Source organism: Urocitellus parryii, chromosome 5, assembly GCF_045843805.1.
Source record: "Urocitellus parryii isolate mUroPar1 chromosome 5, mUroPar1.hap1, whole genome shotgun sequence".
Taxonomy (NCBI): Eukaryota; Metazoa; Chordata; class Mammalia; order Rodentia; family Sciuridae; genus Urocitellus; species Urocitellus parryii.
In genome coordinates, this window is record NC_135535.1 from 58,044,071 (window position 1) to 58,063,035 (window position 18,965).

The 18,965-nt window shown below is 40.4% G+C and overlaps 1 protein-coding gene across 20 annotated transcripts in view; it reads left to right on the forward strand.

Annotated features, from left to right (window-relative positions):
- The window catches only part of R3hdm2 (R3H domain containing 2), a 147,477-nt gene that overhangs the window by 113,976 nt on the left and 14,536 nt on the right, over positions 1 to 18,965 (forward strand). For 13 of the 20 annotated variants that reach the window (XM_077799220.1, XM_026398275.2, XM_077799219.1 and 10 more), the window contains 6 exons: positions 1,437 to 1,532; positions 4,407 to 4,438; positions 4,563 to 4,616; positions 9,412 to 9,644; positions 11,918 to 12,090; positions 17,044 to 17,145. In XM_077799220.1, the coding sequence (XP_077655346.1) occupies positions 1,437 to 1,532; positions 4,407 to 4,438; positions 4,563 to 4,616; positions 9,412 to 9,644; positions 11,918 to 12,090; positions 17,044 to 17,145 (690 nt within the window). The remainder of the gene's footprint in view (positions 1 to 1,436; positions 1,533 to 4,406; positions 4,439 to 4,562; positions 4,617 to 9,411; positions 9,645 to 11,917; positions 12,091 to 17,043; positions 17,146 to 18,965) is intronic. The other 7 variants (XM_026398268.2, XM_026398270.2, XM_026398269.2 and 4 more) reach the window with 7 other exon arrangements.

Below are 18,965 nucleotides of genomic sequence, written 5' to 3' on the forward strand. Positions count from 1 at the left end.
TTACATGCATTATTTCTTTTAATTCTCTTCACAACCCAATGTATTTGGGGTATCAGTCCCTCTTTACAAATAAGAAAACTGAGGCTAAGAGATAAATTAATTGCCTGAAGTCACGTTACTGGAAGGTGACAGCTGAGATTCTTCCTGACCCCTCCCAGCCCATTATGCTCTTCCTACTGTACCATTGATTTACCAGTGCTAGGGACTGGGGATAATATAGCTCCTTGAGGTCCTGTGTCTTCTTGGAATAGAATTTGTAGAATGACAATTAGTAGTATATAGGGTATTAAGGTTAGTGAGAAGTGAGGACTGAATCTAATCAAAGTAGAAATACCTGAAGTTGTGGCTACCTATAGAGACCAGTGAAAATCAGGAGCATCAGCCTAGAATAGCAGGCTCCTTGGTTGCTTCGTCTGAAGCTTTCAAAGCCTCTAATTGAAAGTCAGAATGATCTATAGCCTGGTGATGTTCATTTGATGAATTCTCCCTTAGAGCTCCTTGCCTTTCTGAGCAATATGGAAAAGGTCCTCTGCTATATCCTCCCCAGGACAGTATTCACAAGAGGCAGGTCAGGAGAGGAAAAGACAGTGACACCGGGAGTTAGGTGATGGCTAGCGCCAGAGGTGATCTGCCTAGACATTCCTGCTAGTCACTTCACTGCATTTGTCAGAGAACATAAAGTTCTCTGTCCTCCATTTCCTTCTTTTCCCTTTCTGCCTGTCTTCTCCCTTCACAGTACTTCATTTACCTTTTCCTTTCTCTGCCCATCCTTCTTTGTATTCTGTTCTTCTTTTCTCTATGTGTCACTTTGTTCTTATTCTCTATTTATCTCTCTCCTTACTGCCCTTCGGTTGCTATAATTAAGATGAGAAAAATGACTTGGGCTTTGAGTTTCGCTTCACTTTTGGGATTTCATTTCCAAGGCCCTCTTTGCAAAACTGTGTGTGACTTGGGTCTTCAGGTCACAGCACTAGTGACTAAAGGGATAATGTCATGTGCTAGTTCTATAAACCTCTTCTTCTATATTCAGCTCTGCTAAACAACTGTTCTTTTCCCTCTCTAGCTTCTTTCTATCCCTTACTTTCCCTCTAAAGCAATGTTGTTTATTTTCTTAGGGATGTTTTCTGATCCTTACTGACTAGATAGTACCTGATTACTACAGGAAAACAACCCTAATTCTTATAAATAGTTTTCTTGATATCCTGGGGGGAGTGGGGAGAAGAAGAATCATTAACCATCCAGAAAACCTGATCTCCCAAACTGCATGGTCAGATGTACCCAGTGAAACCTGTCCAGGACTGGAAATTTTATTTCTTTTTTTTTTCCATTTTTTTGATGGCAACTATAAACTTTCCCGGTTTCTCTTCCTTGCTGGTGTGCAGTGAGCTTGCAGTACGAGGAGAACTTAACTAGCTTAATTCTGCTCATCGATCTAGATCAGAGTTCCATTGCAGGATGGAAGGAGGAGCAAGTCAATAGAAGAGAGAGAGGAGGAATATCAAAGGGTCCGAGAGAGAATATTTGCCCGAGAGGTAAGTGTAGCTTCTGAGAGTTGTCAGACCATAGCTTTTAGCTCTTAATCTTTGGAACTGTGAATGGAATAACCCTCCATAAATGTTGTTGGGTTTTTTGGTTTGTTTCTCTCTTTTTTTTTTTTTTTTTAAACCAACATCAGCCAGTCCCAGGTTTGACCTCTGAAATTAAATATGGCTTATTGGGAAGCTGTAGGTTTTATTTGTATTATTTTTAATATGTTCTACTCTGTGGTATACAAAGAGAACTGAAACTTGGAGTGGCTGAATTTGGTAAATATGAATAGACTGAAAATAGAAATGGTTTTGGCAGGGCTGATGGAAGAGCCCTGAATCTTGCCTGTCAAACCCTCCTCCCACTTACCCTCTTAGATTCCCACTATTCATTTTAGGCATCTTTGCTTCTAAGTAGAAGACTTGATGTCCATACAGGCTCTACATTCATCTTGTTTGACTATTCTTGTTTCTAGGATATGTTGGTGATTGTTAGAGCTCTGTTCTGGCATCCATCATCTCTAAGCTCCACATTCTACATACACAGAGGGTACCCCTGTTCCCTCCAGTTGCTACCTGAATGGGAAGTTTCCTTCTTCCTATATTTTCTTACCTTGCTTCATAGAACAGGACTGGCTTTATGATTCAAAAGGCAGCATTAATCAGTTTAGGCAAGTTTTTATTCTTAAGAATTATGGGCCATATCTAATAGACTTGGTATCCCTGTATCTGTTGCCATTGCCTACCAGTTGAAAAAAATATATAGCAGAACCTTAGGAAAGGGCATGGGTAGTCAAGAGATGACCAAATCTCCAGAAATGTAAAGTTTCAATAGCAGCAGCATCTCACAGTCAGATTAGCAACAAAAGCTAATCTATATACTTATATGAACACTCTTCTCCCATTCCCCCACTCTCTCCTCTCTCAGCCAGGCCAAAATTTTTTTCTATGTATATGTATCTTTTCATCATCACCTCATTCATAAAAATATTGTCTGTAACTAAAATCTGAATTCCTCTATATACTGGTTCCATTATCTCAGGAGAGCCAAGTGCTTCTAAGGATCCTCAGTGGGGACTGATACATCATAAGTATTCTGGCCTAAGGTCCAAGGAGAAGGAATTTTCTTACCTACTGTTTTATAACCTATTCTGAGTCAGTAAAGTCCATCCTCCAAATTATCCCACCACGTCCCAAAGAAGGTTCTCTGCTTTTACCTGCAAATAAATTGGGTGGAATGAGAGGAGAGATGTCATTTGTACACAGTTGTGACCAGTGATGACTCTAAATTGTGGATAGAGCAGGTTGGTGGATAATAATAGCGAACACTCATAGCACTTATTATCTTTCTGTCATTGTTCTTAGTACTCTCTGTAGATTAACTCATGTATTCCTCACACTAGGCCTATGAGATAGGTTACATTATTTTTCCCATTTTATAAATGAGAAAGTAAGGCATTTAGATGTTAAATAATCACCTAAAGTCATTAGCTTAAGAGCAGGTGTTTGAATTCAGCAGTCTGACTTCAGAGTCCATGTTCTTAACTCCTAATGTAAACCACCTCTCCATAGCTTATTTTGCCCTAGGCTTTTCAGATTAAGAAGCCCCAGTGACAACATACCTTAGCTGGCTGACTATAACATACTCCTGTGCTTTACTGTCACGTGGAGAATGACAGTCTTTAACAAAGCCACAGAGGTTCTGAAAGCACAGGCAGCTTATGGTAGGTTATCAGCAACAATGGAATGTATCTACCTAGAGCCATAACAAAAGTAAAGTTAGCTCTTCTGTCCTTTTTTTCTCTCCTGATTTCTAGCCTTTCAAGCCTCTACTAATATATGTATTCTTTGTTAAATCCTTGGTATATATCACTTTGGTTTCAGCCCTTCCTCACTCTTATGGTAGAGGCCTTGGGAATCTCAGAGGTCTAGATGATGAAAAGTGGCCAAAGCCCACCATCCTCCAAATATTCCATATGGAGAGAAACTTGGCCAGAGAGAGTGATTAAGGGTAGAGTTGTAAGTTTGGTGGGGGGCAGATGGGTGGTGTAGAGATAGGAGGCAAGCCAAAAAGAAAGGAAAGTGGCAGGAAGGGTGTTTGGATGGAAATGCTATTGCTGCAGCTTTCTCTGGAGCCTTAGCTGTGTATTGGGACAGCTGCTCAATGTAGGCTCTGTTCTGCATAGAGCCCACTCTGCTAAGCAACTGGATACTCTTAGTACCTTTTTCTAAGGCTTTGGGAATCCAGTGTAATGCTCACTTCACTCAGCTCAGTGACTTTGTCAGAAAATAATCCCCCATGGGAATATTTCAGACTTTTAATTTTCACATTTTTTTTCCTAGGCTCTAAAAGTACCTGCTTCCCTAATATCCTACCCTTTCTTGGATTCAGGTCACATTGTCTTTCATTTTGGCAAGTCTAGAAAAGGACACAAAGGGACTAGCCATTGAGGTTAATTCCAAAAAAATGAAGTTTATTTCTCATACCTCCCTTTCCCTTCCTTTGAACACACCCTTTAGGAACAAGCCCATCAATTATTATACTCAGCTTATTCCTATAGCAATAAATTTAGAGCTAAAAAGAAATAATAATAGGTTAATAACTTTACATTTCCTCCTTTTCATATCCTCCCTTTATCAGTCTTCTTTTTAAACATTCTGTGGGAAGGCTAAAAGCACCAAATGTTCTTTCCCATTAAAGGTGAGAAAGCAGATTGGGTATGTGGGAATGGGTCATTCTGTCCTTGCTCCCTCTCTCCCTGTTGGTGGGGTGAGCTTTGGTTTGAGGACCTTGGGTATTCATAGCATCATGGACATCCTTTTTGGTTATGCCATGCTGTTTTCTTATAAGTTATTTTCCATTTTCTCCCCCTCACCTAGACTGGCCAGAACGGATATCTAAATGACATCAGGTTAGTACCACTTAGCATGTTCCCTGCTTTTCATTGAGCTTTGTCAGTGAGGTTAATATAATCCTGTAATGATGCTTTTATTTTGTTGTTTTTTGTTTGTTTGTTTGTTTATGTTAACCAACAGACTCTCCAAAGAAGCCTTTTCTTCTAGCTCTCACAAGAGAAGGCAGATTTTTAGGTACCTTTGTGTGATCTATATCTCTTCTTACTTTTAGTTTTGTTTTGCTACAATCTTTTCAGCAGAATGGGTTTGCTCCATGCATGGCCGCTTGTGGAATAAACTTGTGGTTTTTGCAACACTGGATATTTTTCCCCATTTAAAAAAAAAAATGGCTCTTGCTCAATGACTTAATTTTTATTGTTGCTGATTCACTTTGAGTCCTGAATAGGGAACAAAACCAAATAAGTGTGTCTGGGATGGGTACTGCTCCCTCCCAGACATTTGCTGGAATTGGGCATTTTCAAACATATATTTATAGTAAGGTTAAAGAACAGGTGTCTTCTGGCTACCTTTTCTGAGTCTGGGGAAAGATGTGGAGAGCTTATCCCTGATACAGCATAAGGAATGTTTTGTATCTGTAGGAAAAAATAATACATACACATACATAAATATACAAGGAATGCCTCTGTCTACATAGTTTTCTCTTTGAGACAAAGCAGTGTGTAAGATGACCTCAGAAAGGACCTAAAGGACCTGTGTGCCTTAGAATGAACTAAATAATGCCCTTTTATATGATTGTCCATTACTTACCTATAATTCTGGCAAAAGCTGCTGCTTGCTATGTTAATCTCCCAGTGCCTAATATTCTCCATTTTCCTGCAAAGCAATCATAAGAATCTTCATTTCAATTTCTCAGTCCCATCCCAAAGGATAATTCAGGGTGGAGGTGAGAGAAGCCCTACTTTGGGGCCCTATGCTGGTACCAACTCATTTTAAGTACATTCTTCCCCAGTATAATAACAGGAAGAAAAAACAAACAAACAACAACAACAAAAAAAAAAAACATGGAGCAGAAAATCCCTGAGTCCTTAACACTGTGATTTGGGACTGACCCTTTCCAAGGGGATTCTCAGTTTTCAAATCCTAAGCTTAATAAGAAATGTCTAACTAACTCAGATGACTGAGATTTCATTCCTGGTACTTTAGTTGTTCTTTCCCTGTAGTCTTTTCTAAAAGTAGTCAAACTGTGTAGAAATACTGAGATTTCCAATTCTTTGGAGGGGGGATTTCTGTCTTTCTGAGCTCTTTTTTCCCTATATTATCCTAACCTGAGATCCCCAGGTGGAGATGGCTTTGCATTGCTGGTGATACCAAAGATAGAATCTTCACATTATTAAAAAAAAAACAGAAATAAAAACAAAATGACATGATGGCACATGCCTATAATCCAAACAACTCTGGAGGCTGAGACAGGAGGATCACAAGTTCAAGGCCAACTTCAGCAACTTAGCAAGGCCTTAAGCAACTTAGTGAGATCCTATGTCAAAACAAAAATATAAAAAGAGCTGGGGATGTAGCCCAGTTGTAGAGCATTCCTGGGTTCAATCTCCAATCCAGTCCAAAAAATAAATAAATGAATAATAAATGAATAAAAAATCCTAATCCAGTCTACTCTTGAGGGTGATATATTGATCATCACAGAATACTTATAATAAATAGAAGTTTTAAGCTAATTTCTGTGTGTGAATTAATACACAGCACTATGGTTGCCAGAGTATACTTTATCTGATTCATTTCTCTCAATAGTCAGCTGGTTTATAGCTAAGAAAAAAACAAAGATTAAGGAGCTAACCCAAGTTTACATGGCTATTAGTGTTAAAACTGAAGCTGATTCTTTGTCTATTATTCTTTTTACTACACTGTACCAGCTCTTCACAAATATCACTCCTTCTCCAAGTAGTATCCTGTTTGGAGCCCTAATTCAGATTTACTGCCAATAATGATGCCTTTCTTCTTTGGAGCATCAGGCTACATCAAATTGTGCAGATATTTTAAAGAATCTGGTGAACAAGTGCAGTCCTTGCTTCTCCAGATCTCCTTTTAAGCATTTGCTTTTCAAACTGAGCTTTGATCAATGAACTAGGTCATCTAAAATGCAGCATTATGGACTTTTAAGGAGGCAACTTATATTTGAAGATTAATCCAGAACTTTAATGAGCAGAATCTGATCTTCTTTGTTTAATACTTTTCTGTCCCAATGTATGTTCATGAAACAAATACTGATACACCAAATTCCATTATCCACATTTGCAATAACTAGTAGCAACTTTTCAATTCTCTGGAAGATCCTACTCCATTAATAATAAGCCACAGTGAGGCTTATTGATATTTATTGCCACCTCTTCCACAGGCCTCCTTGCCCATTCCCCAGACCTAACAAACTGGATTTTTATCAGCATTAAATCTACTTGTAAAAATTAAATCATTGCCAGGTACAGTGGCCCACGCCTATAATCCCAGCGGCTCAGTTGGCTGAGACAGGAGGATGGCGATTTCAAAGCCAGCCTCGAAATGGCGAGGTGCTAAGCAACTCAGTGAGATCCTGTCTCTAAATAAAATACAAACATAGGGCCTGGAATGTGGCTCAGTAGCTGAGTGCCCTTGAGTTCAATCCCTGGTACCCAAATAAATAAATAAATAAATCATCTCTGAATTTATAGGTTATGAAGTGTGAATGATCCTTCTCCTTTACCCCCATCTCGCTAACATAAATACAACCGAATCCAGTGCTCAGATTTGAATCTGGGTGGCTCTCCCTAATTATTATATGTAACTAGAGATCAGGTTTATTTATATAGAGAGAAACTGATCTGTTTCCTGCCAAGACTTTCTGGAGTACTAACTCAGATTAGCCAGAAAATCATCAAATGCTGGACACAGTGGTACATACCTGTAATCCCAGCTACTTGGGAGGGTGAGACAAGAGGATTTACAGAAGTTCAAGATAGCCTCAGCAACTTAGTGAAACCCTGTCTCAAAATTTAAAATAATAATCATAATAAGATGTAGTTCTGGGTTCATTCCCCAGTATCAAAAAGTAAAAGAAAATCATTATGCAATCTACATTGAGCATTTGGCCTTTATTGCCTAGAGAACTGGATGAGTATAGAAAAGTGCTGCCATTTTGGCCATAGCTTCCCAAGGTATTTCATTTAAAGTTGTTTCATCACCTGTGATAGCAAGAGAAAATGTCAGGTTGCTGTAACAGTAAAGTGTTTGATTTAGGTAGAAAAAGCCATTAGTTTGTCTTGGAAAAATTCAGACTTTAATGTCTAATGAGCATCAATAACCACTGCCACTGTTATATCTCCTTACTCCATGTTTTCTTGAGTCTTCTCAGTATACTGGCCTTTGTTTATTAAGACAGAGCTATTGGCTCTCACTATAGGCCTGGGGTCTGTTCCTGGAGAATCCCTGATTTATGCCTCTCTCTCTCTCTCTCTCTTGTTTCCCCTTCTGCTTTTTGCATCCCAAGAAAAAGAATTAAAGTTTTAGGGAAACAGTAACATTTCACAATCACCTGTTGAGCTAAATGGAGAGAAGAACTGAGGTAATATATACATACATACATATACTTGGGGTAACAGAGAAGGAGCACATTCCAAAACAGCTGTGTCAGCTTGTTTTTAGCTCCCCATCGTTGGTTTAGCTAATAAAAACTAAAAAGTGACCATAGCATATATTTTTCCCATTTTCCCTACACTGCCTTTGGATTAGGTGTCCTAATTAACAACAGTTTCTCCTTTAATATTTACCCGAAATAACTTTGTTATTAAAATAACTCTGGGCCCAGGACCTTTGTAGCTAAGGTGATTGGGATGGAGTTTTCTGTTTTTGATAGGATGGTGGTAAAATGAGGGAACCCAAACTACTATCATTTTTGCCTAATTGTTCCCCAGCATACATATCAAAATCTGTAATTGTTGCCTTGTAGTTTCCTTAGGTCAGTATTTGTTAGGATTGGGATGAGAGTGAAAAGAAAATTCCTGGTTCTTGGTTGCTTATTAATTAAGAAATAGTAAGAACAAAAATTTTTGTGCCTTGCCCATGGCAGTTGGATTGTGAATGTGGAAACAACTAGACAAAGTTGACTCCCTGACTTTTGCCACCCTGAATCCCAAGGGTATATTGTTTGATTTTGCTGAGGACTTCAGTCTCTAGAAACTCTAGAACCAAGCCCGGTGTGGTGCTACATACCTATAATCCCAACTACTTGGGTGGCTGAGACAGGAGAATCATAAGTTTGAGGTTACCTTCAGCAATTTAGTAAGACCTTAAGCAACTTAGACTCTGTCTCAAAATAAAAAGGGCTGGAGACACACCTCAGTGGTAAAGCACCCTGGGTTCATTCCCCAGTATCCAAAAAAAAAACTTCAGCACCAAATGCCCCCAGATATGAACATGGAACTTCCACAAAACAAATTGGGTCAATTTCAGATTATTCATTATACTCTTCTTCCAACCCCTGGAAAGGTGGCCATAAGCAGCACCTCTGCTGGCTTAGACACATGTTATGTGGAAGATCTGTTATGGAACTTATCCATGTCATTGGCTACTCTGTCTTCTGGCAATACTTCTGGGAGTCCTATTGTTTTAAGAACTTCCAGAAGGAACTGCTGCCTGTTTTCCCCACTATTTCCTGCATGTATGGGATCCTTGTGGTGATGGGGAGGAGACCACAGCCAATCTCAGCATCATGTATGTGGTTTCCCATTCACCTCTGGTCCAATGTTTTGAATTAGCTACCAGTGCAATGTCTTTCAGATTTGCCTCTGTGCTCTTTGTTACTGTACTGGATGGATCTCATTCTGTCTGTTCCCATCAAGTCTTAGTTGGCCAGCCAACTAACAAGAAACTAGTTCCCCTAATCCTTACCCCTTCTTTGTTATTGAGAGAATAGAAGTGAACTCTCTCCTAGCCCTTCTGCTGAAGTGGTGGGTGGGGGGTGCTCTGACCACTGTGGTCTCTGCAGGGGGAACCGAGAAGGGCTGAGTCGTACTTCAAGCAGCCGCCAGAGCAGCACAGACAGCGAACTCAAATCCCTGGAGCCAAGGCCTTGGAGCAGCACGGACTCAGATGGCTCTGTCCGGAGCATGCGACCTCCTGTCACCAAAGCCAGCAGTTTCAGTGGAATCTCTATCCTCACCCGAGGTGACAGCATCGGCAGTAGTAAAGGTGGCAGTGCAGGAAGGATCTCCAGGCCAGGTACTACAGCTTCTTTTCCTTCCACGTCATGCCCTTCCTTCTTGTTTAACTTATGTAAAATATCACTAATATTTACTTTTAACAAAACATTTATCCCAGTATGGCTTCATGAAAATCTAAAACAACCAGTGGAGGGGAATTTGATTTCTTGTATCCATTATCCTTTGTTGTATCTGGTCCCATCTGATTTTCTTTCAAATATTCCCATCCTGATTTAAAAAAAAAAAAAAATTGATCTTATTTTTGGATTATTTCTGACTTAAGTGAGACATTACTTGCAGCCCAGGTGCAGGTTATTTACTATGATGAATATGATAGCTGCTTTCATCCTGTGTCCCTTGAGATTATAAGAGGATTTATAGAGCACAGGAAGCCCTAGAGTATAGCTGCTTGTAATTAATTGGTGATAGCCAGTAGACTAAAACTACTGCTGTGGCTTCTTCTTTAGCTCTCAGTTACTGGGAAGGAGCAGACACTCACATGTTTCACATGAAAGCCTATCATCACCCTTCAGCTCTTCTAATCTCCCTCCATTCCTGTTGTACACTTAGCAGAAGGGTATTTATTTAGCTCTCCATATGCAGTGGAACTCTTATTTCACTATTCTTCTCCCTCTGAAGAATTGCTTAAATCTCATTCTAGAAGTGCTATAGATCTTGTCCTTATTAGACATTGGCAGTGGTGAGGTTTTTGCTTCTGATAGGTCTCTACTGCCCTTCTCTTACTTACTTTTTTTTTTTTTTTTAAGAGAGTGAGAGAGAGAGGGGGACAGAGAGAGAGAGAATTTTAACATTTATTTTATTTTTTCTTAGTTCTCGGCGGACACAACATCTTCGTTTGTATGTGGTGCTGAGGATTGAACCCGGGCCGCACGCACGCTAGGCGAGCGCGCTACCACTTGAGCCACATCCCCAGCCCCCCTTCTCTTACCTACTTTCTAGTCCCACTGCCTCTTCCTTTAACCAGGCCTCTACTTTCTTTTATTTAATTATGATTCTAGCCCCCAAACTGATCTCCCTGCTCTATTCTTGGCCCTTTTTAGAACCAATATATCAATCTAAAATAAATTTAATCATGTCAGTCCTCTCTTCAAAGTTTCCTATATCACCTGCACAATAAAATCCAAACTACTTAATATAGCATAACTTCCTAATTCTGACTAGCTATAGCAATCTAATCTCCAGATATCTTTTTCCAGCCCTTAAACCATTTTTCAAATATGGTATTAGCTTTGTCTCCTCTCATTTTGACAAGCTTGTATTCATCCTTCAAATCCATCTCTCCTGCCACCTCCTCTTTAAATCCTTTTCTGACCCTCTAAGGACTTCTTGCTTCCTCATCTTTGCTGTCATAATACTTTGTTATTTTGTTTCTGTGTCCCTTATCCTTATCAGATTGTGATAGTTGTATGGGTGTTCATTCCATCAGAAGGTCCTGTGCCTGGGCTGGGGATGTGGCTCAAGCGGTAGCGCACTCGCCTGGCATTCGTGTGGCCCGGGTTCGATCCTCAGCACCACATACCAACAAAGATGTTGTGTCCGCCAAGAACTAAAAAATAAATAAATAAATTAAAAAAAAAAAAAAAAGAAGGTCCTGTGCCTCTGGAGGACAAGAACTGTATTCCCTTTACTTTTTTGTGTCCTTAATTCATTACATGATACCTGGCACATAGCAGATATTCAATAAAAAGTGAGCCAAAATAAACCTTTCTCTTTATTTTTTCTTAAAGTATGTTATAGGAATATGTACATGTGTTGGAGAACCTAAAAGTGAGAAAAATAGTTGGATAAAAAATAGGTTGCACATATATGTGTTCAGCTGTGTGCTTGTAGAGGTGAGGTCACCATGTTAGCAACCTTAGAAAGATATAATGCAAGTTGAGAAGAAAGCAAAGAAAAACAGGTCTCTTATGGGACCATGAATCTGTACCTTCCCAGAAAGTAAGAATTTGTGTTTTCAGCTACCTAATCAGAATTTTAGGAACTTCAGGGGAGATGCCTCAGTAGTTTCACATTTTGTTCAATTCTAAAACTAAACATTTACAGGGTGGTTCCTGTCCCTTGAGAGTAGAAACCTGCTGAGTAGAAGGCTGTGCTCTTAGCTTAAATGCATCTTTGTTCATGCATGGATCTTCAAAAGACAGTGGAGAATGGGCAGATGAGAGTAAAGAGAAAGGGCAAGGAAAAAGTAAGAGCCCTGCAGCTGGGCCTTTCAAGGGTAGTATATTCATGGCTCAATTTTACAACTCTGGATTGGTCTCCTTTTTGCCTTAGGCATGGCACTAGGTGCCCCAGAAGTGTGCAACCAGGTCACCTCACCCCAGTCTGTCCGGGGCCTTCTTCCTTGCACTGCCCAGCCGCAGCAGCAGCAGCAGCAGCAACAACTTCCTGCTCTTCCACCCACACCTCAGCAACAGCCTCCTTTGAATAATCACATAATCTCACAGGTGAGTCACTAGTCATTGTCAAAGAGCCACCTCTGCTCTGATTCAAGTAAACACTGGAAGTATAGTCATATCTCTTGTGCTGTGGGTAGCAGAAAGGATCAATTTTTGGAAATATGCCACTCCCTTACCCATTTCCTATTTGTCAAGTTATGGGGAGAGAAGAACAAATGTCTGGCCAAAGTACTCTGTAGAGTCAGCCTAGGAGTTTTTTGCTTTATACTTCTTCTGCTTCTTCCTGATAATTGTCAGTGCGTCTTTTATCACACACATTTTTATTGTACCCCCTCTACCTCTATTCTGCGTAATTAGCAAGGTGATTTTGCTCACCATATTCATATATGGAACTCAAAAAGATTATAGCTCCCACATAATCTGACTAAATATATTGACCCAAAACATGTATTTATTTGTTGGAGTTAGGGAGAAAGATACCCTACAACACATGCCCTAAGACTCAAATACTCCCCAAAGTTGTCTTTGTTTTTCAGTTATAAAAGGGCTACCTTGCCGGGCGCGGTGGTGCATGCCTGTAATCCCAGCAGCTCAGGAGGCTGAGGCAGGAGGATCGTGAGTTCAAAGCCAGCCTCAGTAATGGCAAGATGCTAACCAACTCAGTGAGACCCTGTCTCTAAGTAAAACACAAAATAGGGCTAGGGTTGTGGCTCAGTGATTGAATGCCCCTGAAATCAGGGTCCGGTACCTATCCCCTCCCTCACACAAAAAGGGCTTTCTTTCTTTTTCAATTGCTGGAACTGCTAACTGTTAGTACCAACTAGGATTAAGGGAAGTTTTGCTTCTATGCAGACCATGAAAGTCATTAGCCTAAGAATCAGGAACCCTAGCCTTCTAGGTTACAAAGCCGCCTGAATACTCTTGAGTAGAGCTGTACTGAGACTTTCATTTATTCTCTTCTTCCATGAACAGAGCTTTTAATGAGTAGAATCCCATGGGTCTATATTCTTTTTCTATAGTTTAAGGTTTCTTTTAAAAGAAAAATTTAAACTGAAAGGTCCTGTGTTCAGTTAGTCCATCGTGGTCCTAGATATATCTCTTTCCTAGGTACTAGAAACAAGTTCTAAATACCAATACCCTAGGAACTGGGAACTCAAGTGGAAAGACCTCAGAATGACACAGTCAGTTCTGTCCCATCCTAAATACTGTGAAATGATGCTAAAAGAAAGAACACTGAAGCTGGGCATAGTGGTTCCCACCTATTATCTCAGCAACTCAGGAGATTGAGGCAGGAAAATTAAAATTCAAGGCCAGTCTCGGTAGCTTAGTGAGACCCTGTCTTACAATGAATAATGGGAAAGGCTGGAATGTAGCTTAGTGGTAAAGTGCCCCTGGATTCAATCCACAGTACTAAAAAAAAAGGAAAAAAAGATGAAGATCTAGGAAATGCAGCTTTGTGTCTGAATGTAGATCAGACACATGTAGATCATTCCAGTCCATAGTCCCTAAAGCAGTTTCTCTATAGTGCTGACTTTCTTATTTGTTATTCTACCACCATTTACCCTATTGGGTCTTGTTTTTATCAACTTCCCTTACTTCTTACTAAAGCATTGCATGTATGTATATGCTTTTCTTTGCCTTTGTCTTAATTCAAACCAGCTCATGGTAAACTCTGTGCTTTTTCTTCTGGCTTTCTCCTACTGTGCTTATATATGTGTAGCTTTTCCAAGGCTCCAATGTTTTTAGTTCTTTTTTCTTTTTCTAAAAGATGATTATTTTAATAGAGTCTTGTTCCCTTTTCTAATGCTTAGTCTTCCATCTGCTTCCACCTTCTATCTGTCATCCGTATCTAGAAGTAGATAGCAAGAGTGGGAGAAGAATAAAGAGATAAGAGAATAACCATTTCAGACTAAAAATTTAAACTGAATGTCCAAGTGGTGAGCCCTACACCCAAAACTTCTACTTGGATTCTTCGCTGCTACTGGACCCCAAGCATCAATGGTTGAGTCATTGGTATTAACTCCCATTCTATAGGAAATGTGCCAGGTTAGATGCTGTGGATTAGGGGTGGGAAATCATTATGTGGATACAGAGATCTCTTTTCTCTCAGAAATTCTATCTTGAGGTTAATCATGATCACAAACTCTAAACTAAATAATCTTACCCTGAGTAAGTATTGATGTTGCGGAAACATTATGGTAGCTGCTGAAGTTATACCACCACCACCACCATACCATTGTATATATCTTCTTCCATTTTTTTCTACTCTGTTTATGCCCTTCTTTCTCTTTCTTGTATCTCTTTCTTTTCTTTTTCCCCCTCAGCACTGGAGGCTCTGCAAACTAAAGTTGCTAAGCCCAAGAAAAATTATTGTTCAGTTTCTCTAATGCTATATAACAGTATAAGGATGAAGGAAGTGACCACATATAGACATACCGCTGTGCTTATGTTAAAGCTTATCCTGTACAAGAAAAACTCGAAGAAAGAGTATTTACCTCTAGCTCTGAAGCAGGAGGCATTTGCCCCAGGCATGGAGACAGTGCTAGCAAGTGTGCTCTTTCCCTTCTTGGCAGGCCTTCTCACTCCATGAAGGCATTCATCTGGTATAAGCATGTGAAACTAGGGAGTCAGGCTGAGGATAAAGAGCCAATGGCTAGGGGCTGGGGATGTGGCTCAAGTGGTAGCGCACTCGCCTGGCATGCGTGCGGCCCGGGTTCGATCCTCAGCATCACATACAAAGATGTTGTGTCCGCGGAAAACTAAAAAATAAACATGAAAAAATTCTCTCTCTCTCTCTCTCTCTCTCTCTCTCTCTCTCTCTCTCTCTCTCTCTTTAAAAAAAAAAAAAAAAAGAGCCAATGGCTATCTTTTACCCAATTGACTTAAACTAGATTGGACCACTGTAGTAGAGCCCTCTTAACCTCTCTCCTGGTGTCCTCAGGCATCCAAGAGCCATTGATCTGTCCTAGAATGTGCCAGTAGGTGGCAGCCACATCCTCATAGTTCCTCAGAGGTTCCCTGACTCTGCAGTTTGAGGCAGACCAAGAAGAGCACTATAGGTGAGGGTAGCATAGAATACACATCCCATGCCCCCCGCCCCCCACCAAAAAAAAAAAAAAAAAAAGACAGCAAGACCCTTACCTTTACTATTGCCCTTACCCTTTTAGGGGAGGCCTAAGAGAGGAGCATCATTTCTCTGTTCACTCTTTATTTAAAACCCACAAGCCAGACTTGTTTTATCACTTTATTGTTCCTTCTCCAAGTTATACCCTCCTCCAAGAGCAAGAACAGGATTTTAGTATAATATAAAACATGTATAAAAGCCACCCTAACTTATGCTGCTAATGCTGAGCAACTTGGCCAACAGTTACATTTGGAATATGATTGGTTTATGAAAAATAAGTGTGACAGTAGGGCTAACAGTTTATTTTCCAGGGCTAAGAGTTGATTTTCCAGGCCTCAACCACTTCCCTCTAGGTCCTAAAAAGGTCTTCTCAGTAACTTTTTCCTAGTCAACATGACTTAAATTTTTTTTAATTTTTTTTTTTTTTTTAGTTATCAATGGACCTTTATTTTACTTATTTATGTGCGGTGCCGAGAATCAAACTCAGTGCCTCACATATGTCAGGCAAATGCTCTGCCACTGAGGCATAACCCAGCCACTAAATTTTTAAAATCTAGATATCTCCTCTTCTGAAGCTCCAGTTTTCTCCCTTTGGGTGGTGATGGAGGAGAGTGGGGGCATGTTCTTCTACTTGAACTATTAGTTCCTTTGTGAAAATTTCCTGGAGATATGTGGCAGGCAATACTATCAATATTACAGCCCCCATATCTATTAATTCTCTAAATATGGAGGGAGGAGCCCATGGAAGATTCTAGAAGAGTTCTCTTTGGCCTCTTCCTTCTCTTCCTCCCTATTGCTAGAGCAGACTGGAAAAGCACTTGTCCTGCAAAAGTAGGTTTCAATCTCAGCTCTGCCGTATTAGCTGTGTGATCCTAAGTGAGGAATTTAATTTCTCTGAGGCTTACTTTCTTAATTGCAAGTACAAGTTATCCTATCTCCCTATGGGAATCTTGTGAAGCAATCAGGAGACAGAGTATATAAATAAATATTATTTCCCTCCTCTTCATCACCTTTCTCCTTCTCCCATCCCTCCTGCCACCAGGGGGTTATAACTAGAGAACTGATGAGGCAGTTGAAAGGACTGGAGGGGAAAAGAAGAGAAAAAAATAACTACCCATTAGTTGGTTTAGAAAACTGCATGTTCCAATAAACAAATCCTGCTGCTTGAGGCTAGTGAAGAGACTGAAGGTACAGAAACTGAAGCTAAGCTGTTTATATTTTATCCCTAAAATCCCCCTGTTTGCTTATGGGGGCATTTTTTCATATTGCCCTCACAGCCTGGAGGAGCACAGAAAATCATGGAGCAAGAGGAAGTAGTTGGAAGCAGGCATCAGCTGGGTTTTTTTTGTTTTTTGTTTTTTGTTTTTTTCCTTTTTCTACCCTCGGGAGGGAGTCGATCCCTGTGAAAGAGCACTTCCTCCAGGAGAGCTGACCTTGGATGACTCTTCCTACTAAAGCAGTGCAAACAGGAATCCCAGTAGGCACTCAGGAGGGTTATGATCAAGCTCACCAGGAATCCTGTGCTCAGAAAAAAGGTTTTAGGAAAATCATCATTTGAAATCAGGCAACAGGCCCTGGCCCTGACAGTTCTCAAATTGCTCACAGCAGCTGCAGAGTTCTAAGTGCCAAGAGGGTGGGGCATTTAGTAGATGGCTCCTCATAGGAGAAATTTGTTTGTTTGTCAGAGAGAGGTGAAAGCTATAAGCTGTCCCAGGCTTGGTGGTCAACCTACTCAGCAACCTTGTGATTCATGTGAAATTTTTTTCATGATTAACCTTGTTGTTCCTTCCCTTTCCCTCCCCATCTCTGCCCTGCTGCCTCCCTCCATGCCTCCCTTTTCTCTTCCCTTTTCTACATGCCTCTCTGCTGGTCCACAGCCAGTCCCAGCTCTGCAGCCCTCTCCGCAGCCTGTTCAGTTCTCTCCAAGCTCCTGTCCCCAAGTCCTTCTGCCAGTCTCTCCGCCCCAGCAGTACAACATGGTATAAACTCCATTCTCCCTTTTTGTCTTGTCCATGTATGGCCTGTTTCTGTCGTATGTCTGGGTCAATCTGTGATGGCCTTGTAAGCATGTTGTGCTTTTGGAGGGCATGTTGAAAGCTATTCTTGAGGGGCCCGCACAGGCTGAACTGTACTCCATTCTGATGGCCTCATCACAGCACACCGAAAGACACCTAAATATAAGATAGGAATGCTGAGTTCCCCAGAGTTTTAGTAAGGGGAATGAAATTGGATGTTGATCTAACCTAGGCCCCTTATTATATCATGTATGCCTTCTTAATTTGCTCCCTGGACATGTCTTGAAGAACCCAGTTTATTTTGTATAGAATGGTTCTCTACAATTTCTTTTAAAAATAAAAACACAACTGCAGACTTCTTTGGTACCAGTGGTTAAAAACTGAAAATCTTAATACCCCCCCTCCCTGCTTTTTGATACTGGGGATTGAACTCAGGGGCACTCAACTACTTAGCCATATCCCTAGCCCTAATTTGTATTTTATTTAGAGACAGGGTCTCGCTGAGTTGCTTAGCGTCTTGCCATTGCCAAGGCTGGCTTTGAACTTATGATCCTCCTGCTTCAGCCCCCCAGCCACTGGGATTACAGGCATGCGCCACTGCACTCAGCAGATCCATTTTTTACCTAATTTACGTGTTGTTTTATATGAAAAGTATTCTGCACAGTATACGTTATTTAAATTATTCCCTGACTTAAATACTTTGAAGGTCTGATCTGCCTCACAGTTGATAACTTCCATCATGGTTATAGGAGTCCTCTTTTTTTTTTTTTTTTACTTTATGTTTATTACACCTTTCTGCTTTTTCACTAGAATTCCCCTCTTTTCTCCTATCTCTTATCTTTATTCTGAAAAGTCCTAGAACATGGACCTTAAAATAATCTGCAATCTAAGACTAATCTCTTATCTTTTATCATCTATTCCTAACCAATAAGATAGCAAAACAGATCCCTGAAAGTAAAGTGAAACTGCAGTACAACATTGTCTTTTGGTTTCTGCTAGTTTCTTTTCAAAAAAAACTCTTGCTCTGGTAGACATACACGTGTGTGTGTGTGTGTGTGTGTGTGTGTGTGTGTGTGTGTCAGAGAGAGAGAGAGAGAGAGAGAGAGAGAGAATATATTACTATCCAGAGGGTAGAAGAAAAAAGGAAACTTAAAAAATAACCTATCACTGTACAAGTGAAAGATGGGATACCATCACTCTTGCTGCTCAGGGAAGAAGGCTGAGGGAGAAGGTAATTACAGTCTGGCCAGTCAGTCTCCTCCTTTAGCTCAGCCACTCACCCTGGCCTCCTTTCGGAGGTGAGAATTAGAAGTGGCTTCTGAAGGAGTGGAGAACTCTAGGCTAGTGTCAAAGAACAAAGGTGGAAATGACCTCCATCTGGAATAAAAAGATAAGCAGCAGGAGTGGAGCCCAGCAGTCCTTTACTGCTAGACAGAGCTGCAAGGCACATGAACCTAGCCACCCAGGATCCATTTGAGGTGTTATCTAGGTTCTTTATTATAAAAACAGAATCTACAGCAACATAGGAGCCATTTTTTATGGTTAGGGACATGAGGAAGGTGGGAAACAGGAAAAACCTTAAAATCTTTTTCTTTAACCCACCAGTTTATCCAGTTTTTTCTATAAGTAGAAGTTATCTATCATTGTTATGTATCATTGCATTGTATTATCATTGTACTCATCCCCCCAAGACTAATTCTAATAACAATCATGATCAATGTAGCCATTGTTACCTCACATGTGATAAGGAGAATGGCTCTGAAGTTAGGTTTCTACTATTCAGT